This window comes from Passer montanus, unplaced genomic scaffold (genome assembly GCF_014805655.1).
Source record: "Passer montanus isolate IOZ18808 unplaced genomic scaffold, ASM1480565v1 scaffold221, whole genome shotgun sequence".
Taxonomy (NCBI): Eukaryota; Metazoa; Chordata; class Aves; order Passeriformes; family Passeridae; genus Passer; species Passer montanus.
The window spans coordinates 288,110-315,429 of NW_024366827.1; the positions used below are offsets into that span (position 1 = coordinate 288,110).

A 27,320-nucleotide genomic window follows, 5' to 3' on the forward strand; every position below is an offset into this window, starting at 1 on the left:
GGGTGAAAGGCAGGTCTCCTGCCCAAAAGCTCTGAGCAGGACTTTGTGCAGCTGCAGGTAAGGTTCAAGGCTGGGTTTAAGCCTTGCCAGAAGAGAAGGGGCTGCTAAACAATTATCTGTGAGTAGAAGGTGAGGAGAGTAAAATCTATCCAGAGTAGAATCTATCCAGACAGAAGGAATCTTGGTATGAATCTTAACTATGAATGAGGCAGCTCACATACACTTGCTCTTAATGCTGAATTTTGCAGTTTTGATGAATAGAATGACTTGGAGTTTCTTTTTCCCCTCATCTGAGTTTTCTCATTTATTTTTACTTTATGCTCATCATGGCACTAGGAAGATCTGTCTTCAGGATTTAATTAAATTTGTGGACATTACATAGGTACTGTTAAGTACATATTTTTTAGCTTTTTTGAATATCTGGAGTGAAAGACAAGTTTGCTTACAATGTAAGATTAAAAAAACCCCAACTAGGAATGGGAGGAGTAAACTCTCAGTTGGGAAATGACCATGTTAATGTCACACCTTATCCTAATCCCATTTCCAGATGGACCTGGTTGCAAACTACACTGAAGTTACAGTGGCATGTTCTAGATCTTGACAGAATTAATATTCTTCAAAATCTGCTTTGAACCTTTGTTTGACTTATGATCATTATTTTATGCTTGTCACACCATCCAGTTGTTTTACTAGGGAGTTTTGACAGCAGCTGTACTGCTGGCTTGAAAAATTACTCTTTCCTTAAGTACAAGATAGAACATAAGTATATCCTTAGGTGATCTGCCTATTATGTTTAACTTTTGATTTATTACTTTCTCTTCTCAAATTTAAGAGCTTGATTATTCTATGGGGTTTTTTTGATGCAAAGAAATGCTTCTAACAAAAAAAAAACCCAAAAAATATGCTTCTAACAGTTTGCAACACTCCACAGTCCAGAAAAATGCTTTGTTTTCCTCTAAAGGAAGGAAGTTTTGCTTTAAAAAAAGTCCTATAATAGATATAATATAGAGTGTATCAGTATATGTTTGTACAGCAGTTAAGATGTGCATGTTCTTGGTTCTTCGAAAAACTAATACAAGATAGAATTTGTTAAATCATGTTGTCCTAGCTTTTTAGGAGTAGAAGGTTATAAATTTTCTTCAATATTTTGGTTGTTAGCAATTGTCTACTTGGAGTGAACTTTTATCTTTAGGTAAAAAGAATTTCTAAAACACTGTAAATTCTTTGCTTTTATGTCTTGCTTTTCAGTGCCTCTGCCTACTTTGTTTGATCCTCTGAGTTGAGTAACCTGTGAGATTTAGAGACCTTCAAATGAACATGGCAAGTAGTGGGAGCAGGAAAAAAATATATTATTGCAAAATTTTGAGCTGTTGGTCTCCAAACCTCTGGCTGGCAGTGATTTCTTTGTTCCCCATTAGTTTAAGCAGATGATACTTCACAAGGTGATGCCTCAATTAAATCTCTGATTTTCTTTTCTTCTAGATTATACCTTCTGTAAAGCTCTGTGGAAGATAGATGTGTGTGCTGCAATGGTGACATAAATATTTCAGAGGACTGGAACAAGTTGTTGAGAATCTGTGTTTGTTTTTGATGCTGCTGTTGAGAGCTATCTAAGGCAAGTAAACACCATGAGTTTTATCCTGAAACTTCACAGACATTTTCAAAGAACAGTAATTTTGCTGGCCACTTTTTGTATGGTGAGCATAGTTATTTCTGCCTACTACTTGTATAATGGCTACAAACAGGAAAATGAACTTCCTGAAACCTCTTCTGAAGTGGAATGTGGAGATCCTCAACTGTTGCCATACAAGCTGATGGAGATGAAGACCACGAAGCCTGTTGATCCCCTGAGGACAGACCTTGTAGTGCTGGTGTTTGTGGAAAGCCAGTACTCAACTTTAGGCCAAGATATAGTAACCATTCTGGAATCTAGCAGGTTTCAGTTCCACATTGAGATTGCATCTGGGAAAGGTGACCTCCCAGTGCTTATAGACAAAAACAAAGGCAAATATGCTCTCATAGTGTATGAAAATATTCTTAAATACGTGCATATGGACTCTTGGAACAGAGGCCTTCTAGATAAGTACTGTGTAGAATATGGTGTAGGTGTGATCGGATTTCACAAAGGCAATGAGAACAGCTTGCAGAGCTTTCAGTTGAAGGGTTTTGCTTTCCATGTCCACAGCAATCTGGGTATTAAGGACTGTTGCATTAACCCTCATTCCCCACTGCTCCATGTGACTAGACCTTCTAAGCTTGAGAAAGGGCCCTTGCTTGGAAATGACTGGGCTGTTTTCCAAATTAATCACACAACTTATCAACCAGTGGTATTTGCAAAAGTAAAGACACCAGAAAACCTTTCTCCACCTGCTGCTATGAGTGCTCTCTATGCCACGGTAATTCATGACTTGGGGCTCCACGATGGGATTCAACGAGTTCTTTTTGGCAATAACTTGAATTTTTGGCTGCACAAGCTGATTTTCATAGATGCCATCTCTTTCCTGTCTGGAAAGAAGCTCACACTGTCCTTGGATAGGTACATTCTGGTTGACATAGATGATATCTTCGTTGGGAAGGATGGAACAAGGATGAACACCAACGATGTACAGGTAACGTATGTGCACAAACGAATGGTCATTACAGCAAAGTGATTTTTTTAATCTGGAAGTGAATAGTTGTTCATAGTTGGAACGTCAGGGCTCCACCCTGGAGCTGTTCATATTTAATGCACATGTTGAGAATATTAGAAGCAGGAGGTAAATGCGGTGAGCAACAGTAAATATCATAACAAACTTTGAAGAGCGGGCTGGGTTATTGGCTGTTTGAAATAGGTTTGGATGTCAGGAGTTGCTTGCTGCATTTCACCTCTCTCATCTCTGTTTTATGACACTTGTTTGCAAGGAAGGTTTGTGATACTGTTGGTCTTAAAAGCTCATTCTGTCACTAAATGACTTGACAATTTCCATTTTTATGTTTAGAGTTGTAAGTTCCTGAAGGTCCTTTTCCACTGTGTTGTGCTGTTCAAGTGAGGTGATAGTTGTTGGTCAGTAGCACTAACATCTTAACATTATTTCTTCCTGTAAGTATTGCTTCTCTGCTTCTTGTGAGTAGTGTTGTCCCAAAGCAGGCAGTAGGAGGTCCCTTTTCTAAACTTGGTCTAGAAGCTAAAAATCTGTAACATACTGATTGTTGCCCTGTTTGTGCTAAAAATAAGTGAAAATGTTTTCTTAGAACTTAGTTAATGGGATGAGGAACTGCAAGAAGGAAAGACAAGGACAGCGCCGCATGCAGTGTGTTATTGTTGTTTCATTTTTGACCATGTTTTTGGTTTTTTTCAGTGTTAATATACTTGCCAAGCTACGCCAGTGATTCCTTAAACAAAAGGCTTGACCCTGCAGTTAAACTTGTAATTTGCGTTAAAATTGCAGCATACATTCTTTTCTGAAACATCTTCTATACATGCAGTTATAAATGAGATTTGCCTCCTTGTTAAGTCGGTGTTTTCCTTAGGCAAACAAATCGTGTGGGAGAGAGCAGAAATAAAGGTGAAGCTTCCTAAATGGTTTTCCTGTGGAGAGCACGATGGCAGTGCTTGAGTTAGATAAGTGAGCATGCTCGGAGAGTGTCCTAAATGCAAACTCAGATGGCAGGAAAAGAGTCAGATCTGATGAACATCACTGGCAGAACATGTGTTGTTCTGCAGAAGCAACACTTTCTGGTAACAAAGTGGGTGAAATAAAGCCTGAATAAACCAATCCATCACTGTGTTGTGCAATAGCAGTTGGAGACAGAATGTTTTGTATTGTTTCTCTTTGCAAGTGACACCTTAGGATTGTCATTTTAAAATAAATTAGGATGTTTAATTGCTAGAGTTATATACCAGAAACAGGAGACTATTGAGACAAATTTGATTACAGCAGATACAGAAGGATAAACCATATTGTTTGGGGAAAATAATTTGCAGTATGTCAGAAAGTAAACTTCCCAAAATAAAACTGTCAAATTAAATAGAAGTAATATCAAAGTTTAAGTAGGATAATTTCATTTATACAGGACTGTGTTCTGAAACAATGGAATTTAAAAAAATGTGTTCCCTTCTGATTCTTCATCTACTTGTAGTTAAAATGTTGTATTAAACATGTTGTTATGGCTGTCAGATGCAATGCATCTTCATTACTATTAATATCAAAAGAGTTATCCTCGGTGGCACAATGACATGTGGAAGGAATGAAACAAAATCAATGTGCAGTAGTTGGAAATATGTTATTGTAAAGTGTATTTGCAGATAAATGGCATCTCATTAAAGAGGAGTTTTACTGAGTTCTGCTGCAGTGACTGTGACGGAGAATTGGGTGCTGCAAGTGTGAAAAGAGGTTCCAAATGTAGACTGCATTTAATTTCAGTACTCAAGATTAGCTTATTTCCACTAAGCTTACGTTTTAACTACTGGCAATATAGAATTAAGGAGGATGCTCTTTTGTGATTTAATTTTGTTTGCTATATCTCCTTTATAATATTTTCTGGATATACTCACAGCTGCTAGGGCTGTGAGCTGGAGGAGAGTAAGGTGAATGTTTCTACAAGTATTCCATTAATGCTAATCAATCTGAAACTAAAGGAATCTCCCAAGAGCCTGAGGACCTTTGTGGTTGGTTCTGGCTGCTCTGTGGATAGGATGGATTTCAGAAACTGGAGGGTTGATGAAGAACCAGTAGCAAACTCAGGTGGTCATCTGCTCAACCTGGGCCATGGCCAGGTGCCTTTTGACTGTCTCCAAGGAGACAGTCTCTCCGAGGAGAGAGATCCTGACTGCATGTAAGATTATGGTTTCAAAGGAATTTCTTCTTTAGATACCTAAAATAGGTTTCCAAAGTGGCCAGAATAGTTAATATTTGGGAGCTTAACCCATTAAAGCTTAACTTCCCTCTCCTTTAAAGTGTGTGAATTGGAGTTAAGCACATAGAAAAATTACTATTATAAGGTTTAGTGTTAATTTTTTATCAGTGTTATATATTGACCTCAGAAGAGGTCAGATTAAAAGCAGGCCTGCCCAAATGAGTGTCTTCTGCACCTCTAAAGAGGAGTCAAAGTGGTGCCACTCCAGCTTGAGTACCTATAGTGTCGGGAACACAAGTGTAAAGAGCCCTTCTGAAAATGTTTTACATAGATTATCAACCTAAATCCTGTTGTAAATGCTTTGTTTTGTTAAACAGCAGATTACATTTATTCTAGTTTCACCACATCATCTTCAATTACAAAAAAAAAGGTCCCCAAGAACTTGAAGCAGTGGTTCAGATTTTTAGAGTAAGTACCTGTTAGAGATTTGCCTGTCTCTGTGTAACATCTGTACTGATGGAACACAGTTCTTCGATGTAAGATACTGAGTAGCTGTCACTGTGCATCAGCAATAACCATCCATCCTTATATTTATGTACTTTATCTTCCTCTGATAAAATAGAAATAATGGAAGAGAATGTTTCCATGGTCTAATTGCCTCCCACTTTGAAAATAAGCTTGGTAATAATCAACTCAACATTCATCTTCCAGTCAGGTTTTTTCTTTCCTATTGTCTGTCAGGCAAGAGAGACCATTAGGCTGTGACAATGTTATATTTTATTTTGTTTCTTTTAGAAAGACTTAAGAGTCTGTGCAGTGCAAATAATTCATTTGAATGGACATACATAGAGAATAATCTATCTAGATATCCACAGAATAAGTTTATCTTAATAGACTGTGATTGTCCTGGCTGACAGTCTACTAATTTAATATCTTCATTTGTTAGAGTTACTCTTTGTGAAATTTTTATTACTATAAAGCATTGAGATTTTTTAAGGGAGAAGCAGATGATAAAAGAGGGGAAATTAAATGTGGGTTCTTTTCCTGGTGACAGTTTGTTCCATGCTGGTGGTCTGGCCATCTACTTTCCCTTCATTTCCCCAATATGTGCACTTGCTGGGGTTCCTTGAGAGTTAATCGCATTTTTCAAATGAAAAATTAGAACACTGCCAAATTATTTTTCCTAATAATTAGCTATGTGAGCTCCTCTTGACTGTCTGGTCCTTTGTGTGCTTTTCAAAAGAGACTGAATTGAAGTCAGGATGGAGATTTCTTCAGGTAAGCCTGACCTTTTTCTATACCTGCAGTTACTCTTTATAATTGCCAAGGAAAAATCTTCGTATTAACCATATCCATTACTGGAAGGGGATGATAGATCCATATCTGTCATTTTGATTTGGGAGTGCTTGGGCAGTGCATCTGTTAGTGTATCTCTGCATTGCAGTGAGCAATACAAGATTCAGGCTGCAGTCTTCCAGCATTAATCACTGGAGAATTGGAGGAAAGAGCTGTGCCAAACATTGTTCTGGTAATGGAGAGGGTTCAGCCAGAAGGAATCAATTCTTAGCCCTTCAGTCTCCTTACAGTCTCTCATCTTGCCAGGATGATGAGGTTTATAAGGCAGACACCTCTAATGGAGCTGCTCCTCTAAATTCCCACAGTCGACATAAACACAGAAAAACAGCTCATCTTCAGAGAGGCCTTGGTTAAGTGAACTGCACCTTAAAAGTGACTTTGTTCATAAATTGTTTCCAGAGTGACTAACATCAAATATAAACATTTGTATTTGGTCAGATCAGTCCTCTTCCATTTTCCCTAGCCAGTGCTGTCGCTTCTTTGTTGCTTTCTTAGTAACATTGGTGGCCTAACCTTTTGCTTAATTTAGTTCTGTTTAATAACAGATTTCCCCACTAAGAGCTAATTGCATATTCCCTGCATTAAATTCATCGACATTACTCAGCACTGCTTAAATTATTGCCGTTATTTAAAACCCATTAAGTATCTTTTCACCCTCTGCAGCATGCATGGAAAGAAACCAGAACTTCCCAAGGCAAAGCATACCACTTGGCTATAAATTTTTAAAATCTAGTCACGAGGCTGTTCAGTTTTTCATGTACAGGAATGACCTAAATATTTGTCTTGGAAGAGAATTTTCCATATATATTGTGTTAAGGCAGGGGAGCTAAAAGGTTCAAGCAGAAAGCCTGAACTGTCAAAGACAAAGGGATGGTCCCTGTCACAGGAGGAAGTCTAATTCTCTAAGTTAATTGCTTCTTTATCTGTAGGATCACGTAGAAGGTTATCAGAAAAGAAATGACAGATGTGTCATCAAATGTGTCAGCTGCAGAACCACTGAGCCATAAATCTTTCCTTTGGGGAGGTTCAAAAAATCTATTTAATCGCATCTTTAAATTACATACAAAATTAATGATTATGAACTTTTGTTCTGCTAAATCATTCTGCATTCCCAGTCGGTTAGCTGTAATACCTGTATACCATTGTGGAATGTGTCTGCTGTGTGTGTACACACATTCTTTCTTAATTTGACCTAAAGCTCCTAAGCTATTTCTTACTCACTTGTTGGAAATAGCAAGTAAAAAGTGCATTCAATTCTTCAGAAGTGTCGAGGAGAAGGAAAATTACTGACTGAGGTGTTGCTGTAGCTGTCTGATGCCTTAGCAAGACTGGTTTACTTGAGCATATTGTGTCAGCTGTAGTAGTATGGAATATTGCACACTGTGAGACAGTAGAGAGTTAGAATTAGATTTCAGAACTAAAATACAACTTTTAAAAAGTTATAAAAATTGTCTTATATATTTTGTGAGCTGCTATAAGCATATAGGGCTCTCTACCAGTCAGTCACCGTAACATCTAAATTCTAAAAGCAGTTTGGATTATGTGACAGCCTCTGTGAATTTTAATCTAGTAAGAAAGATACAACTGCTGCTCAATAGAGCCTAGCTCTTTTTATTAAAGTCATACTGATGTTTGAAGTTGAAAGCAGGATAAAAATCCTCTCCCAGAGCAAGGGGATGACAGAGGGGCCACAGGGATGCAGACAAGCTGCTTCTGCTTTGACTATGGCACTTACGGGGCTGCCAGAGCAATGCTGGTAATTCCTCGTGGGCCTCTTCCTCTTGTTCTGCACCTGTGTGAGCAGGACACAGCCAAATCCATGGAATGAGCTTTGTGCTGAGTTTAATTTAGCAGTTTATCCATAGTGGATGATGACAAAAACCGTGCATGCAGTTTTGGTATTGCAGTCTTCATTCCTGTAAATTCAGTGGTTTGCATTAGTTCTGCTTTTGATGAAATTCTTGTTTGTCTCATCAGGTATTTTGTATTTGGTTTTCTTTGAAAAATGCATTTCTGGGTTTTTTTCCCCTCTGTTTAGTTTTGCAATACTGGAATAACTGAATCTTTTGTTTGGTTTGCTTTTGAATTGTAATGTTCTGATGCTGTACATGAAAGCCTAAAAATTTTTCATACAGACCTGAGTCTTGAGACAGTGATACGTCAAGGATTGCCCCATCTACTACCTTTACAAATTCAGTGGCAGGTAGCTAAGAGAAGAAAAATGCATTTGAGTTGTAATTTTTTATTGTCAGAGAGACTGCAGAAGCTGTTTCTTAGCATGGTAAATCCCATGAGGTCTTTGAGGGCAAAGAGGCTGATTTGCTTCAAGCTCTTGTACCCCAGCACCTGATCTGACTGTTGGTTATACACTCCTTGGTTTCTTCAGGATACAACCAAACTAAGGAAATCATGGCTTCTCTGCATCTGCTGGTGCTTTCCCAAGTAAGGTGATGTGCACTATGGGTTCAGTCATTTGCATCTTTCCAGAAAATCAGAATAATTTGTTTTCATTTTTAAATTCCCCATATTTCTCTGTGGTGGTGAATACTTTGCTGTCCTTAGGCTTAATGTGACAATGGTGTCTTCCTGTTCTCAATGGAGTTTTCTGATTCAAGAGCTCTTTTAAATGAAACTTAAGGAATGACACTCACCTGAGGTCAAGTGATCTAACTCTGAATACTTGGTAATGCTGTTTCTGGTTTTTCCCTTGACTTAATATATTATGCAGAGATATCTTGAGCATAAGGCTTCCCATCCAAAGGGATCCATAAGAAATGCTTATGTCCAGCCAGTGTGCCAGCCTGCACTGAGATAATTCTTGCTTCACAGCCACATGGTTAGCAAGCTCTATCTTCCTCTGTGTACTTAAAAGTACACACTTTAGGAAGGTAGGTGAGTATTTTCATGGGCATGATGAAAAATGCATGTGATTCTGCACACCTTGAGTGTTGTCAGCATGACCTAAACTCTGCAGTGGTTTAGGAAACACAAGCTGCTGTCTGTGTGTCCCTCTCTTTCCATGGATTTCAAGCTCTGTTGGTCAGAGGCTCTTTTTCTTCAGCAAGCACCTCAATAATACAAACAATAACAGTGCATTACAGCTTCCTGCAGAGCTGCACAGATTCATCAGCAGCATACGAGTGGCTGCTGCAAGTTTTATTCTGGGCTCTTTCAGTGACAAGTTAGCCATCCACTTCCTAATGCTAACAGAAGGGAATAAAACTTTGACAGCCAACAAATAAAAACCAAACTGCAGACAGATCTAGAAATCAAAGCCATTAACTGTAAAACATGATACCAAAAGTGAGCCTTCCTCTGTCCAGCTCTTCAGTCACATCAGGGGGCACAGTCTGGCGAGAAGAGAAAAATGAGAGTGGAAGTGGGACTCCTAATTCATTTGTTTCCTTTACGGTACAGCAGCATGGGAAGTGGCCTTGCTTCTCCTGTTCACTGACTGGAAGGTCAGTACAATGACATGACTGATTCTGGGTGACCATGCTTACAAAACCATGTGAAGGAAAAGCCAGTTTATGTGTAGCCCCTCATGGAATAACAATTCCCTATCTATTTCCTATTCCAGTTTATTTTCTGTGCACAGACCATAAAAACCTTATGACCAATTTTTAGAAGTAGTTACTCTTTAGGAGATTCCTTCTTTCACTTTGCAGTCCTGGAGATTAATTACTGTTGCTCCTTAAAGTGTAGCTTCATATCTGAGATAAGTAATAAGTTAAATTTAAAACCACTTTATATTGCAGAAATTATACTGCAATCCATTTGAAAATAGAAACACTGGTGAGGACAAATAAAAAAGTCTGTGACTGTGAAAAAGAATGCTCCTCAAATCCATTCCAACCCAGGTCAGTAAATCCACATGACAAAGGCTCTCCAGAGGAGACAGGTTTGATTTGCTTTGGGAACACTGGCTGCATTTTTCTGGAACTAATAAGCCACAGCCCTTCCTCAAGCTCCCATTTACTCGCCTTTTAGTGTTAGCAATCCTAGGAATAAGCCAAATGTCTCTTCTCCATTTTAAAATGGACTTGGACTAAAGATAGCTCAGAGTTGTATTTGATAGAATGCTAATGGCACTCAAAAGGAGGCTGAAAATCAATTTTGCATTTCTGTAAAAAATGTTATTTTATGCTGCAAGATATTCCTCTTATCCCTTGTCCTTTCCCACTGCCATTGTTCAAGGTAATAGAAATGTTGAAAATGGTAATCCTGAGACTCTCCTAAAACAAGATGAATACGAAAATGTATCTAAGTTTGTAATGTAAGCTGAATTTAAATTCAGACAGACCATGAAAAATATTTTACATCAGTGAAGTACTTCATCTTACTGACTGAGGAGATTTCTAGGTTGTGCTCAGTTCTTCACTACTGGATTAGAAATATTTGGAGAGTGCTTAGAGACACCAGAATAGTCAGGAAACATCTGAGCAAAAAAATGAAAAAATAAAGGCTAAAGAATGCAGTAAGTAATGACAACCAAAACAGAAAGCAATAGGCTGCAGATGTCTGCAGGGTATAAACAATGAGGATGGATAAAAATATTTAATGTAAGGCATAGTGATATTAAAGTGTAGACTGAATAAAAGCAGCAGAATAGAGGCTAATATCCAAAAGGAAGTTGAAGCATTATGTAAGTCTTTAAAAATTAGATTTGGCAAAAGAGTATGAAATATGCTATTGCAAGGAATATAATATTGGCAGGGGATTTGTTTTAAGATATGTTCTCAGTCTCGTGCAGTAAATCAAATACAGAGCTCGGTTGGATTCCTTTGCATTGAGGCTGCAAGTGTAGACTTTGCCAGCTGGGATGTTTATCTAGGCACACCTAGCTTTTGTAATCTTGTCTTTTAGGAATGCAAGCACTCCTGAAAACAGGTAAGGCCTGCATTAACACTTCTAACAAAATCATCCCCCTCCCCCACCCCTTTTTCACAGCGATTTTCTGCAGTTACATCCTTTAGACTTAGTACTACTATGTGGGAGTCAATGAGATTGTCAAAGTTCTTATTAACTTGAAATAAAATTTTATGTTATTTCTGTGTTGGCTGCACATAATCATGTAAGTATGGCTTGAGAAAAGAGGTGTATTTGTTATTTTGTGGAAACTTTCTCTTGTTTTTTTGTTTGTTTTTTTTTTTGTAATTTCTTTGATACCAGTGCTGATGTAGCTGGGGAATTTCATTCAAGAGCTTTAGAACTACTCATAAAGAGAAGGACAAAACCATAAATTGTGACCCTTGGCTGGTGAGCAATCTGAACATTGAATTCCCATCTGTATCTTACCTGGAGCTTTCAGACAGAGTGACAAAATGAAATTTTTTTTGTTAAAGATTGTTTTTTCCTGTCAGTTAAGATGAAACATAGAAAAAACTTTTGGTTTTTCTTAGCTCATCTGAAACACAGGGACAGAGGTAGATAGCTATTTTTATTCAGAAAGAGTATGAGAAGCAGAGGAATCTTTTGGGCTCTTATTAGGAATAAAGAGAACATCTAAGAAGCATTTGTGAATGAGCTGTGAGGCATTGATGCATTGCCCGGCACGTGGAATAATCTTTATTTAATATGCCAGTAATGTGGTATTTTTGTTGTGCTTTGCTAATCAGGGAGAGCAACCAGTTTATTTTGGTTTTTATCTAGATTACAGGGTTTGAGTCTTCTTTCATTTGCACTCTTTGTTCTCTAGAATGTAGAGAATTAACACAAGTACTGTGCTTTAGTCGTACGGGGGCGGGGGGGNGGGGGGGGGGAAGTATCAGCTGAGAGGTGAACAAACCCCAAGGTGTTTCTCTTTGCTTGGTGTCAGCATTTTAGACATAGCTTGTAGTCTCCAATACTTCTTCCAAAGTACCTAAATAGCCCCTTGTTATACCTTGGTCTGTGGAGTTGAGTTCTTCTGTAATCATGTAGTAGGTTTATATTGTAAGTGTGGCCATTTGTTACTCTGTGGGAAAACAGTGTCAAAATTTAAATACTTTGAGTTCTCTGTGCGATGGAAAAATAGATAAATTTCACCCACTCTTGAGGTCTGATTGTTTAGATAATGCTATAGACCAGACTTGAAATCTTATTTATTTAATATTGTGCTGAGCAGGAAGCACAGCCTGTAGGCCTTTTGGGGATAAGTGGGTCTTAGTTTGTCCAGGCTCAGACTTTGATGTCCAGAGAATATTTGCACTGAAGATAAAAGTAAGGCTGAGGTTTTTCCAGACTGCCATATTCACACTCTCTTGGATTTGATATGTGTAACACTGACACTACATTTTTACTTTCATTACCTAAAGAAATATATCTTTATTTTTTTATTTCACAGTCTGCCTCTGTCAGTCCAGGAATTAAATTGACAGAGGGTAGATTTATACTGGACATCAGGAAGGAGGGATTTTTGCAGTGAGGGTGGTGAGGCCCTGGCACAGGCTGTTCAGAGAGGCTGTGGTGTCCCCTTGAAGTGTCCAAGGCCAGGTTGGATGGGACTTGGAGCAACCTGGTCTAGGGGAAGGTGTCCCTGCCCTTGGCAAGGGGTTGGAGTGAGATTACCATTCCTGTCTTATCTGGGTAGGATGTGTGAGGCAGAGCGGGAAGGGAAGGAGGTGCTTTCGAGACCTGACATGGAGAGCAGGTCATACACAGCAGCATGAAATGAGCTGCAGGCTATTGCACCTTGTGAATAGCAGTTTTGGAATCAAAATTTTGGTAAAGTGTGTTTTACAGAATGCCATGGTGTATAGGTAGGCCTGAAACTGCACCTCTAAGATTTGGTGCTTTGGGCAGAGGAACGTGGCCACAGACCAACTTCTCAGAGCAGAGCTGGTGCAGTGCCCCAGCTGCAGCTGCCTGTGCATCCATTGAGCCCCGAGCTCTCTGCTGCTCAGAGATGAGACCTTGATCTTCTTCCAGAGCTGAACCTTGCAGGTGTTTCCAGCCACCCCCTGCCAGTGGCAGGGTGACAGGGATTGGGATGTGCTGCAGCCCTCCTTGTCCTGCAGCGAGATCTGCCTGCTGGGCCTGCTGCCTGCAGTGGGAGCTGCAGCTGGAGCTGGCCTGTGAGGAAGCATTAAATAAGGAGCAAATGGGCTGTTGATAATGAATGTGGAGCTGGGAGCTCGGATCACAACCTCTGTCCTTTCTGAGCTGGGTGGCTATAAAATACGTGTCCAGTTAGACAGAACAGCCATGGCACTGTTTTATCTGTGACAGAGCACTGTGCACCCTTGCAGACAGGATGTGAAGCTGCAGAAGTGTGGGTTGGCTACTGAGGGATGCAGAGGTATAATGCCTAACATTTCCTGGGAGCCAGACAAGTGTCAACACAAATCAATGAACAACTCTTAGAATGTATCTGCTGCTGGTGGGATGCAATGGAGACAAGCCAGACTAACAGGCAGAGCAGTGGCCCAGAAGTGACCTGGAACGTCATCTGGGGGATGGCCTGTTGTGCTCGGGGCTGAGGCAGCTCTGGGGCTGGGTGTGACTGACTCAGGAGTGCTTCCACTGGGGCTGACAAACCTCACATTGCCTCTGTACTGACCATCGCCTGTACTGATCACAAGAACTTAAAAATACCAGGAGATTCTAAACGCGTTTTAGAGCCACTGTGGTTTTACTCTGAGTTCTGTAATACTCTCAGAATTCACCTCTTAATTCTTGGTGTTACATAAGCAGGTCAAGTATTAGGTAGAAATGCAGCCAGCAAGATTTCTATTGAAACCTAACCAAAATCCAGGAGAAAATAGCTAGGAGTAGGGTGTTTTATTAGTTCTGTTTCAACTGACTTGGGATTTTTTTTTGACCTTTAATTAAAAGAACTGCAGGATTTTATTTCTGCTAACTGCAAAATAACGAGATCGTTTAGCTGTTTAGTAACAGTAACCTTTTTCATCTAAGTACAGTTTAATTAAGAGCTAATAAAGCCGAAGTTCAGACAGAACCCTGAAAACAGCATGCTAATTACTTTTCTGTATTAAGTACTATTGGCACCAAGTATTTATAACCTTCAAGTTACCTTGCCGTAATTAGCTCAGTTCTCATTAGCTGGTACCTCAGGCTCCAAGAAGTGAGAAGTTGGTGAAGGAAGTTAGAAATATTTCTTAAATCTCTTGGTTGTCCAAATGATTTACCTAGATGAAAGAGCCTAATTACTTGAAAATACATAATTGCACTATCATCAAGATCATTATTGTATGGGTAAAAAAAAAACAACTTTAAAGGAAGACCTGGTGATATTTAAAACAGTGTATCCTGAGGAAAAAACTTTTTATTGAAATCATTTGAGCAACGTTTTCCAAAGTGGCTCTTTATATTTTAAGGATCCTTCACTGGACACATAAGTTTTGGACCCTAAGGTGAAGTTGTGGCTCCTGAATTTTTTTCTTCTATTGGACGCTAAAAAACTTAGGGGGTACATAATTGGCACCAGCTGATACTTTATTGACACGTAGAGGGAAAATTGGGTTACCTGTTCTCTGGCAGCAAAACACTTTGCAGAAAAAGCCAAAAGTTTTCTTTGTTTTTTCTCTTGCCCTCTCTGTAGTGTCAGCTCTGCTGAGAGTGCACAAAGACAAATGAAGCTTTCTTGTCCTTTTGTCTGAAGGATAGATAAAATGTTTTTTTCAGGTACATCCCTATACCCAAAGCAATTATTGTTTCTCCCGCATAGATTAAATGTTTATGGTAATGGGTGTCAAATTGCTACTCTTGGAAATCCAGAAAGAGTAGTCATTGTATTTTAATGATGTTCCAAAATACATAATTTATCATGAAGGAATAATTTTTCCTCAGAAGTCCAATAAAATCCTGATTCCCAGACACTCAGCCTGGCCTTCACTGAGGCTGTCTTTTGTTGCTGCTCGTCGTGCTGCTTCCCAGCACCCCGGGTGCTGCAGCAGGAGGAGGGGGAGGGAGGCAGGTGCTGTGCCACTACCTGAGCAGCACTCCCAGAGCAGGAAAAGGCAAAGTGGTGTCCCAAAAAATGCAGAGTAAAAGGACATTGCATCTGTTACAGCTCATTGAACCTCTCTACACCAAGAGCTGCACTCAGATAATGGCTTTACTTCTGGTTCTTCCCTCTCTTGCAGGGGTTACAGAAGAAATACAATATGGAAAAATTAAAGTTACTTCTGAATAAGAGCTCCCCTAGAGGGGCTTGCTCTGCTTAACTCAGGTGCTTTCACATTGCACTTTCTATGAATTTGTCCTTCCTTTTCAGAAGGTCCTTGCCTTTATTGAAGAGCCAACACAGCATCAGAAATTTTACTCAGAAGCAAAGTAACTCCTAATTTAATGGCCCCTTTGATAGTATTTTCAGACAGTTTTTACTGACAGTTGAGCAAGCAAGCGTTGAGAGATGAGATGAGCTCTGTTTCCCAAAAAAAGGAGGTGAAGGACTTTGTGGAAAATGATGAAGCTGCCCTTGCATTTGTTGCTGACATGAAAACATGTACTGATGTGAAGTGTAGGATGTTAATGCTGCAGCACTGTGAGACTCTGTCTGTCTGCTTGCCAATTTAGTTGAAATGTACGTGATTACAAACAGAATTACCAGCTTATTGAACTATTTCTCTTTTCAAGTGCCTGAGTTCTTTAGCAGCTTTTCAGCAAGAAAATAGTCATAAATATGTTGGTGTGACTGCACAAAGAAGGTGTCATTCCTCTTTGGTGAACCAGAGTTCAACAAGGCAATCTTGATTTATTCCTTTGATCAGTCGAGGCTTTTGAGTGTGAATATTTGTGGTGTTGTTGAAGAAATTACAACTGTCTGTTGGCTGAAGACGGGCTGACATTTGGAGCTTTTCTGTGGCAGGCTCTGAAGTGAAATCACATTGAGGTATTTGAGGGCGGGATGGCTTCCTGGCTATGGAAGTGGGAAGCAGGTTTGAAGACTGGAGTTTTATCCTTGGCTTTTCAGCTGATTTACTTGAACAAAAACTTGAGACAGCCCATGTCATCTGTCCATGCCTCCGTCCTCTGTTTGAGAGATGAGAAAGTCTGTTGTTTTGCTGTCAGGATAACTTGTGTCTATCCCTTGATTTGTAACAGGGCCTTTTTTTTAGATTTTGATTTTTGCTATTAGTGAAGAAAGGGGTCTTTCATCACATATTGAACATTTACATTTGATTTCTGGCACTAGGAATTTCCTAAACTTAGTCTGTGAGCTTAGGAAAACTTCAAAAGAAAGTGCTCCATTGAAGCTGTGTACGTGAAAGGGATTATGCAGCCAAGGTGTTTTATTTTCCTTATAGTACCAGCAGAAATATAACATGTACTAAATAATTATTTATAAACATAGGAAGACTTGACTAGGTGGTTCTAAAATATAATCTTCAGTACTGGTGTATTTATGTAACATCTCATACAGATACCCAGAGGTGCTGTTCATAAACAGGTATAAAATATCCAGAAAATACCAGCAGTTTACCTTCAGCTTATAAAACAGCATGTAAAAATGAAATTTCAGTTTTTTAGTCCCCCTACGTTTCTCTCTTTCTGTCTTTCTGATGGAAACTCACAGTAATACGCCCTGCCATCTGCTACTATATATTTTTCATGAGTTTTAACATTTTGTTTTTAGAACCTGAAAGATGAGTAAAATGTCAAGTCGCCCAGAAAATAATCATAGGCACGACAGCTCAAATGTTAGCTCAGTTTGTGTGTACCCAGAGTGGTTCACAGCAGGTCTGTGGCCTCTCTCTTTGAAGGCAGAGCAGGTACACCATTGGAATCAGCTGATATGTTCCCAACACAAGGCAAGAAGGTAGGAGCCACACTGGCAAAATCAATTCCTAGTGAAGAAGTGAGCTCTGTGTTGCATTGTTACAGAAATGTCTTGGGCCTTTTGCCACCTTTCTCCCTCCTCCCTTTTAAATGCCTCTTGTCATTTTAGTTTTCCATCCTGCTGGGTGGAGACCAGACTGGGGGTGACAAGCTGGGAAGGTGTTAGGTGTTAGAAAGTACAGCGTAAAACCTTCAGCTCAAAAAATGCTCCCAGCTCTTAACGTGGAGGGACAGAAGTGAGCAGCCCTTCGTGCCACCTCGCTGTCAGTCTGTGCTCAGGGTCCCTTCCCCTCAACAATGTGTCCCCTTACACAGGAAGGGAATAGCTGGGTTATTTGCCTCCTACCTTTTTAACCACACAGAGATAAAGTTGTATCATTGAGGAGGTTCCAAGCAGCCCAGGGTTGGTTTTCATTTAAGTCCTGTGCACATTTGCTGCTTTTCATTAGAATAGGAAGCCTCCTTGGAGATCTTTGCACTCTCAGCCTGTGCAAAAGCTCTCGTTACAGCGTTGCACTATTTTTCTCTTAGTATTCTTCTCTTTAAGTCTGGAGCTTGGTTTCAATTATCTCCATTCTGTGCTTCATTGTGCTCATTTCTTTAGAATGTCTCTTGTTCACAGGACAGTTTTCAGGCTTTGCAGGAAAAGATGATGATCTTTACCAGGTGACATCTGGGAAAGACCTGAAAAAGAGCTTGTATGCTCTAATAAGGTGGATATAGCCTCAATTTGTAAAATGGGTCATATTTTAAGGAATTTTAAGTTGAGTGTACTGTGCTTAATACCTCAACTGGACTGGACTTTCTAGTGTTTTGTTGTCATTGGCATATAATTGTAGGCAAATCACTTATATAATGAAAATGTCCAGGGAAAGTAATTAAAATTACTGGATCATATTTTTCGAGGCACTGAGTTGTCTTTGCGTTTCAAGAGTAGGGTGCCTGCTAGACCTTTCAACCTTTGGAAAGCTCCAGTAATTTTCATCTTTTTGTGCTGTTAAATACATTCCCCATTCATAACACAGTTGTGCTTCTGTGACAGTAGAAATGTTTTCAGCCACTTTATTAAAATCATTGTGCTATACTGTATGTTGACTTGGAAAACTTTTCTGTGACCTTTGTTTGTCTGTTTTGGTTTTGCTTTGCAAAGTTTGGAAGGCTGGATTTCTGTGTTACACCTGGAAGACTGAACGAGAGACCAGGAGGGTGTAAGGGTTTGGGAGAGAACTGAATGTGATATGTAAATTTTAGGAGTAACAAATCAAGAAGAGCATATTGAAACCAATGAGTGAAGCTGTACCTGATGAATAATGCTTCCCCCTTCTTCCTACGTGCTGTTATTTTGTTTGCACTGCTTTAGTGCAAGTACACAGATGTGACAGTCAGTATGCTCACTGTCTGAGAAATGAGTCAGAGTTTGGGGGAATCTGTGATCCAGTTCTTTCATGTGGAATAGGTTTGATTTAGCTTCTTGCTGTCTCTCTAGATTTTTCTTTTCGCCTTGCCCATGATTTTGAAACATGACTGAAATGCTGTGGATATACTTGAGCTGATGCAGAGAAATGTAGCTCTGACAGTTGTTCTTCACCCTTGTGAATGGAGTGGTGCTGGGGGGCACAAGAGATCTGAAATGAATTCCTGGCTGTGGCCCAGGTTTACTGAGTGACTGGTAGAAGGTCTTCTCTCTGCGTGCCTTTTCCTATCTCATGATTCAGGGAGTAACCCAGCATTGGTAGCTGGTTATCTTCATGAGGAAAATTATGGAGTTTTCATGCGATCTTTAATCTTTATGTGCTAGTAAAAATATCTCTACTTATCTGTCGGACATAAAGAGCTGTTTTTAAATAGTAAAACCAATTGAAAAGGCACTGTAAAAATATTTATATTATTATACTAAGTGTGTTTGCCAGGTTGTGTTCTGTACAGATATGTTTATATGCTGGTTTGCTTCTTTTTCAGGCTCTGCTTGATACTCAGAATGTTTTGAGAGCCCAGATTACAAATTTTACTTTTAACCTGGGATTTTCAGGAAAATTTTATCACACAGGTAAGAATCAAACACTAAAATTACTTTGATTTAGATGGTGTTCTGTCTAGTGTGAGGACAAGGAGGAATGATGGAATCTTAAGGGCTTTAGTATGCTGTGTTCCTGCATTAGTTGCTGGTGTGGAACAAATTAATTGCCTCTCCCCTTTTTATTAAAATTTAGCTGCTTTCAGTCTACTTTTGAGTGGTAAATTCCACCAATCACATAAAATTTTGTATTGATTTCATGAGGGATCTGTTGAGCTACCACAGTTTAGCCTTGTGATTGTTTCATCTGTGCTGTAGAAATACAATAATATAGATATTATCCCTTAAAATAATTTTGTTTTAAAACCATATAGAAATAGGAGAGATAAAAGAAATAGTATTAAATAGGATGTGGGCCAGCCAAGTGGTCCTGACTGTCCCATTTTGTCACCAGTGCCTCAGCAGGAAGTATTTTAACTGGTCACAGTTTATTATGTTAATATCATTCTTAGTGTTTCCAAAGTCTGTAAAAATATAATAAAAGTAGAAACTTTACTTCAGAAATGTTTGAGGGGTTTTTTTTGTTCTTTTTTTTTATTTCCTCTGCAGGGACTGAGGAGGAGGATGAGGGTGATGACCTGCTGCTGAGATCTGTGGATGAGTTCTGGTGGTTTCCCCACATGTGGAGTCACATGCAGCCACACCTCTTCCACAATGAGTCCTCACTGGTGGAGCAGATGATCCTCAACAAAAAATTTGCCTTAGTGAGTTCTATTTTTGCATTTTTTATTTAATTTAGGTACTCAGAAACCATTATTCTGTTTAAACTGGAAAAAAACCCCCACGTTTCTGAAAGAATAAATACTCCATTGAAAGGTAGCAAATGACTTTGTGAAACCATTGGATGTTAGGGTTAGGTAAGTGTACCACATTTTCAAAGATGCAATTCTGCAGTGATACCCAATAATATCTTATATATTCCCTTTGCATCAACTTTATGTAAACTTGTTTTGAAAAGCATTGCATTTACTAATTATTTATTCACAGCAAAGCTCTGAATCAAAATGTTTCAGCGAGAATATAAGAAAAAATCAAAGCAGATTTTAGGTCTGAGAATATTGGAGAAACAGATCACAGTTAAATTCATACAATAAACCAAAATTGCCATACATAAAATGTGTTATTTGTCTGAAGAGGGGCTCTGGTGTTACGACCTAATCGTATCAAAATATCTCAGCAGACATAACTTTTTTGCTGAACTGCTTTTGCTCTTACAACAGCCTAATTTTACTTCTTCCTTTTCAAAATCCACTGGTTGCTCTTTAGCTGGCAGGTGGTGTCTTTGTTCCTGGAAGGAGCAGGGGGATTTGAAATACTAGAAGAACAAAGAATGTACTTAATAGTCATGTGTCAGTGAGTGTAGGAGAACAGGATAGACCTGACTATCAGCCAATTAAAGTTTGTATTTGAAATCTTGGCTTTTAAGTGAGACACATGCTTTCTTTCAAACAAAGACTTCACCTAGCTTGCTGTAAATTGTAGTTGTACTGAGTACAGGACAGCTCTACTTTAATGTTTCCTTTCAAGAAAGCATTACAGTAGGTGTTAGATTCCTGAAAATTTAAAAATCTTGTGTCCAGAATTGCACTTTTCATATGATTCTGTGTACTGGTGCAAGCTCCACTGAAAATAAAATGGGTCCTTGTAGTTCAGTGTGATTTAAGACATTCTCTGGGGTTAGTGTGCAGGATGTAATCATTAGAGTGTTAAAAGGACAATGCATTTTCAACCCTGGTTTATGTAACTTCAGCAATTGCCATTTTCTTCACTACTTTCAATGCTCTTAATGCTTACAGATACTTGCTATTAATTTTTTTCATGTTTAGGCATACAGACATGAAGCTACTCACTGTGTTTCATCTGCTCAGAGCATTTAAATTAAAACAGAGAGAAGCAGCCACTTCTTTGAAAGAGGCTGAAATTGCTGATGCCTTGTGCATTTTTCACTCCATGTGTGTATTGTATGGGAGATGCTCAACTGGGGAATAAGAGTCAGTGAGGAATAATGGAGAGATTACTTCATTGAAGATGATAGGCCCCTTATTAAAGTGAAAGATTTAGATTATGTTCTTATTACTGCCTATTGTGAAACTTGAGGGGAGAAGCCTTAAAAATCAGACTTTTGTTTATAGATAAATGAAGGAGATGCAGTGGGATGTTAGAGAATCCAATTTCTTACATGATCTGTGAATATTTTCCTTTCTGATGTTTATGCATGCTTAAGGGCAGTAAGAAAGATAAAAGGAAGAAGAATTGGATTATCTGTGATGGAATTAAATCGTGTAAAGTGGCGTAACTGATGGAGTATCTACTCTTTATCTTCTCATGCAGTACTACCAGGAGGGCAGATGTTACTCATTCCTGGTTGGCAGATTACACATGGTGCCCTTTCTCTGTGACATAAATCCCTAAAGGGAAACAAGAATTTCACCATTCTTTAAACCTAGAGAACTCAGGGTTCTCCGCTGTGATGGAACCAGGCGTGTCTGTTACACACAATGAATGGTTTTACTAACATCACGCCCATATTCCTAGAGATTTTCATGTTCCTTAGTACTTAGTTTATTCAAAGCAAGAGGTCTAGGTATCAGCCAATGCTTTGCACACACAGTATGATTAGGGCATATGGTGAAGATGACTGTATCAATTCAAGCCATTTTAAAATCTCTAAGAATTCAAAGGCAGTGCAAAGGCAGTCTTCCTAAATCATGCCAAAATGCTATTTTATGGACTGTCCATTCCACTGATCTGACTGAAGGAATATCTGCTATATTCTGTTCCTTTGAAAAGTAACCTGAAGGAAAATGCATTGTGGAGAGAATGTAATGGCCCAAGGTATGTACACACTATAAATGCCAACAGTCTTCAAAAACAGTCAGTGGGCTACAGAAGGGTTTACTGTACAGCATAAGCCTGTACACTGTTACAAGTGGTTATCTTTCTTCCATTTTTAACACGACACTGAAATAGTTAAGCTGGATTTTGAAAATGGATTTGTCTTTTGAATGGACTAGAGGGAAAATGCAGTGACTCTGAAATTCAGCTCCTCGTCCAAGTAATTGGGAAGGGATATGTAGTGGAAATTGTGGTTTTGTGGCTGTAGCTGCCAAATGCTACGTGTTGTGTTCAGTATGTGCCAGAGATTATCTCTCTGAAACCAGAGTTTGTGAACAAATTCCTTGCAAGAACTTGAAAGTGTGCAGCTTTCTGTTTCATGTAGATCAAATAAACCAATGTAAAATGCATTTATATCCTTCTTCCCTGCCTACTCACAAAAATATTTTATAAAAAGGTTTTTGTCTTAAAATCCTGTGTTTCTTCTTCACCATGCTGCCCTCCATCTCCTTCCAGATCATCATATTTTGATATTACTGTTATTTGCATTTCAGACTTGTTTCAGACAAACAAAGCATTTAAGAAATGTCAAACATCAAGTTTCTTAAATTTTTGAGTGCAGCCATTGTTCTGTCATGTTTTAGGAACATGGTATTCCAACTGACTTGGGATATGCAGTGGCTCCACACCACTCAGGAGTCTATCCAGTACACGTTCAACTTTATGATGCCTGGAAAAAGGTCTGGAACATCAGAGTAACCAGCACAGAAGAATACCCACATCTGAAACCTGCAAGGTATAGACGAGGCTTCATCCACAAAAATATCATGGTGAGTTGTGTTGCTGATGTTCATTTTGTACTCTGCCATTTCATGAACAATTTCCTTTTAAGTGGAAAAGCAGGGTATCCTGAGAGTTCACACTGTGAGAAGCACATATTCTTATGCATAAGTAGCAAGGTATATTTCACAGTGTCTTGTTAATTAAAATCAGTCTGTTGCTGGTGATGTTTCTGCTGATGAAGGTGGCATCCAGGCACCCTGCTGACAGCAGTTAAGAGGCTGTTAGCTGTTCTAGTCCTGTGGTTAACGCTGGTTCAGAGAGCTCAAGGAAAAAGTCAGTTTTGCATCATTTAACACAATATGCTGGGTTAGATTTCTATCAGGTTTTTAATTTGCATGGTACCATTAACTGCAAAAGAGTATTGCCGGGTTATGCCACCTCAGAATCTGCATCTGGGTGGGTACATGTTTTTGTCTTCCCTAGGAACTGTGCGTGGCTGCCCTGGTTTGGCTTCCTGCCGTGCACAAATGCAGGCTGGGCTTTGCAGCCTGGTTTAACCCAGAGCCTCAGGAGCTGCGGGGAGGGAAGACACTCCCCACACCACCTGCAGGCTACCAAAGTGCTCTCAACCCCCACTGTTTCCCTGAATTACATGACTTCCAGCACTGTCACTGACAGCCACGAGTGCCAAAGGAAGGGCTGGTACCCAGCTGACACGGAAGGCGTTGTGCTGTTGCCATCAGGGCACTGGGGTGGAGGCTATTTCAGGTTCACATCTCAGCATTATTACCTCAGAAGTATTTCAAAACAGCTTTCCAAAATACTTGGTGGCATGTTCCCAAGTAACTTTCTTTTGGAGTGTGGGGGAGAGCAGTGAATGGAGGCCCTGTTGTACCTCTGGCTGCAACAGGCACTTTTGGGAGGTCGAGAGCCTTGGCACAACACTTAGAACAGAATTCTGGTATTGTTCTGGGGTTGCTATGGATACCACTTTCCTGAGCTAAGTAGTAGTATTTTAACATTTTGATCTGTTTTTGGGTGAAGCAAATGAAAATGATCTCCAGAAATCTAGGAACAAAACTGACACCAATATAGGGTTGAGCTACAGTTTGTTCTCAAAGCAATCACTGCCTGTGAGAAAATGGGTTTGTGGATGTGCGTAGGGAGCACAAAGCATTTGGGAAAGACAGATTGACTCAGAATCTCCAAAAATCCCTTCCATAAATATTTGTAAAAACACGTCATTTGAAGACACATAATGAGATTTAACACAGGGACACTGCAGCCAAAAATCTATTTCCAAAACCAGTCATATAAAACCACCTGTTCAGGGAGTCTCAGGCTTTCAGTTCTCCGGGGCAAATGCATCAATATTTTACATCTGCAGGCTAATAGTAATGAGCACACTCAGTAGGAACATTGTTGTGTAAGATTTGTCAGAGCACCTCCCATCCAGTACATCTTCATTCCCTGCCTCTGTGAAAAATTGTTCTCATATTTCCTCTATGAAATCCAAATGTTTTTTTAAAATTTAGGCAACTCTGTAGCAGATGTACAAATTCCATACATTTTCTGACAACACAGTTTACAATCCGTGATCACAGTATTCTCTATGTCACAAGAAAAAAAATGTTGAGAAATTAAACTGCAGGAAATAAAGAGTATCTACAAAACCACAGTCAGTGTTAAATAAGGCATTTGTATGCTTAAAAAGTTAATTTATCATAACAATCCCAGCAAAGCATTATACGTGAACTTCCATACTTAGCTGTTGATTTCCCATAAGGAATAGACATGATTTAAATACTCTCCAGTAAATTATTTTCTGAATACAGGAGAAAATATTTTGAGTTTCTGATGAAAAACATAACAGCATTTAGTAATTCTTTATATTCAAAAGATTTGTTCTTGGAATGTTTTTAAAAATAATTTTGCTTGTATTGCATATTTCAGCCAGTCTTAAAAAAAATAGTACAGTTGAATGAGAAGTAAATCTTTCTTATAAGGTGAGCATTACTGGTAAATTTCCCCATGTGTCAGAGTAGAACTATTGGTGGTGATGCCTAAGCCAAAGAAAACATAATTTGCCTTTCCAATTACAGTTTAAATTTACAACAAAGCCATCATTCCGATAAAAGTGGAACTGATTGATACGATATAGACTGATAATATTTTAGATTATCTTTCACATTATTTTAAATTTTTAAATTTCAAATACTTGGATTTAGGATGAGGTGTTATGGACAGAATGAGTTACAGGAGACTCTGGAATTTTAATTTGGTGATAGAGCTCAGTCTCCAATTTCAAACAAAATATGATGAATTTTTGGATGTTACGATTTTAGTGATAATAATTCATCTAGATCAGTATTAATTTCCAGCAAAGTTGAGAGGCCAAATATACCCAGCAATTATCTGTTATGTGTTACTTCTCAGACTTTTATAATCTCATTAAAAGTATAAGCTCTTGATTTTTTTTATGTATTTTTCATGAATTCAGGTGCTTCCTAGGCAAACTTGTGGCTTGTTCACGCACACCATTTTCTATAAAGAGTATCCTGGAGGTCCAAAGGAATTAGACAAAAGTATTCAAGGAGGGGAGTTGTTCTTCACAGTGGTTCTCAATCCAGTAAGTACAGTGGAATTTTTAAATGTTTTTTAAAAATTAATTGAAGAAAAAGTTACTCAATGTTCCAGGGCTGATCAGCTGGGTCTCCCAAACAGTAATAGTTACTGACAGGGAGTTCCTTTGCTTTTTCAATTATTTAAATTAAGATCTAATATTACATATGTTCTGTTAGTTGTACAAAGCAGTCTGCACCTTTTTTTGACATTTGTTTTGTTAGTAATGCAGCAGTGCCAGCCTCTCTTGTTCTTTACTTTTTGCATGAAATAAGGGCCCTGAGATTTAATATTTCAGAAAATTCCAATGTGAAGAACTGCTATGAGTATCTCAGGTCAAGTTCATTTCTCTGCTGTGCCAAAGTCTCATCATCTCTGCTGATGCCATGTGTTGGGAGCACTTATTGAGGTGAGAAGGATGCAAGAAAGGAATGCTTGTGCTCCAATCAGTTTGGAGAAATTTCAGTTGCTCTCTCATAGCAGCTTCCAAGAGGAGATCCAAGTAAAAGAACCACACAGTTGAAAGAAAAGATCTGAGTAAATGAACCATATCTTCTTAACCTTTCATTTCTCTTTAATGGAAGATAAACAAGTGAGGTGCTGAAACTACAGAGCACTGACAGAAGAGAGCAGTGTAGTACTTCAAAATGGGTGGGATTAGGTCAGCTGCCTCAAAACTGACCTTTTGGACAAGGTTTTCATTTGGGATCCAAGTAAAAGGTATAAATAAAATTCTGCTGTTTTATGGAAATGTGGTCACTGGGAACACCAAAGGGAACAAAATATATTTCTACTCAAATCTTTTTGAATAACCTAAATATTTTTTTGAATAAGCCTAAACATTTTGTGCCCTTTTTAAATCTTTTGCAATGTAATGCAGTCCAAAGGAAAACCACTTCTGAAAGTTATTTCAGCAATTTACATGCAGGTGTATTTTTCAAGCCCCAGATTCTTTCAGGCTATAGTTCTGGCTCTTTGAGAGCAGTTACTGTATTTTGTTCCCGTTTTTCATGTTCACATAGCAGAATTGGGAAATAAAAACTTCCCTTCCTTAGCACACATGTGGTTTCCCTTCTAGAGGGTGGCAGTGATTGCAGTCTTGTCTTTGATGATGTGTATCATTCCAGGCACAGCATGGAATCACTCATAGAATGGCTTAGGGTGGAAAGGACCTTCAAGTCCATCTGCTTCCAACCCCAGGTTAATAGAGCTGAGACCTGGAAAATTCATTGGGTGGAGAGGGTATTGGCACCATAGCAGTCCTTTGGCAATATGTGGGTTTTGACTAGAAGTTACTAGGTGAGCAAATTAGAGGAAGGCACAGAACAATATATTCCACCTTTAAATACAGCCACAACAGCCAAAAACTATTTTACAATGTAGGGAAACATCAACATTTAATATAAGTGCTTGAGGCATAAGCCTTTTAAATAAAAAGAATTAAGAGACTGGAAGGGAAGACAAGCAGTGAAACATCCCTGATTGTTGATAGTCATCATGGAGGTTTGATCATGTCTGCCTGACATTCTGGAACGTGAGTACAGTAATGTCTTTTTACACATTACAGTTAGGTCTTTGGTTCATGCATTGCTGTGCAGACTGTGTGATCACTTGCTTCTGAAAATTATGATATTCCAAATACAATACAGGCTAAAAGAACAGACGCTAAATGCAGTGTTTTCTAAATATAACTGTAAATGAGTGTTATGCTAAAATTTGCCCAAGACTCCTTCTAAGGAATGCCTTTGAAAATGCAATGCATCTGGTTTCTAAATATCTGCCTATAAACAGTTCCTGAGGTTCTAAACATTAGCCTGGCACATAGTCAGTTTAAAGACTGAGGTTTTGTATTTGTGGGGTTTAGGTTTTGCGTGTATTTATGTCATAGTTTGCAAGTCAAAGTTGGGCAAAAATTTAGGCATTAAAATGAAGACTAAGTAGCTTTAGGAGTGTAATTATGGAGCAGCATTTTGGATTTCATAAGCTTTCTTGTGTTTTCATTAAAATTGCTGGGATTTCTTTATGTGAAACA

At 38.9% G+C, this 27,320-nt stretch overlaps 1 protein-coding gene across 1 annotated transcript in view; it reads left to right on the top strand.

Moving 5' to 3' along the window:
- LOC120502545 (bifunctional heparan sulfate N-deacetylase/N-sulfotransferase 3) overlaps positions 1-27,320 on the top strand; it is a 52,080-nt gene that overhangs the window by 5,008 nt on the left and 19,752 nt on the right. Inside the window, exons 2-6 of the mRNA XM_039710052.1 lie at positions 1,483-2,609; positions 18,934-19,021; positions 19,598-19,752; positions 22,528-22,713; positions 25,167-25,295. Coding sequence (XP_039565986.1) covers positions 1,629-2,609; positions 18,934-19,021; positions 19,598-19,752; positions 22,528-22,713; positions 25,167-25,295 — 1,539 coding nt within the window. The 5' untranslated portion in view covers positions 1,483-1,628. The remainder of the gene's footprint in view (positions 1-1,482; positions 2,610-18,933; positions 19,022-19,597; positions 19,753-22,527; positions 22,714-25,166; positions 25,296-27,320) is intronic.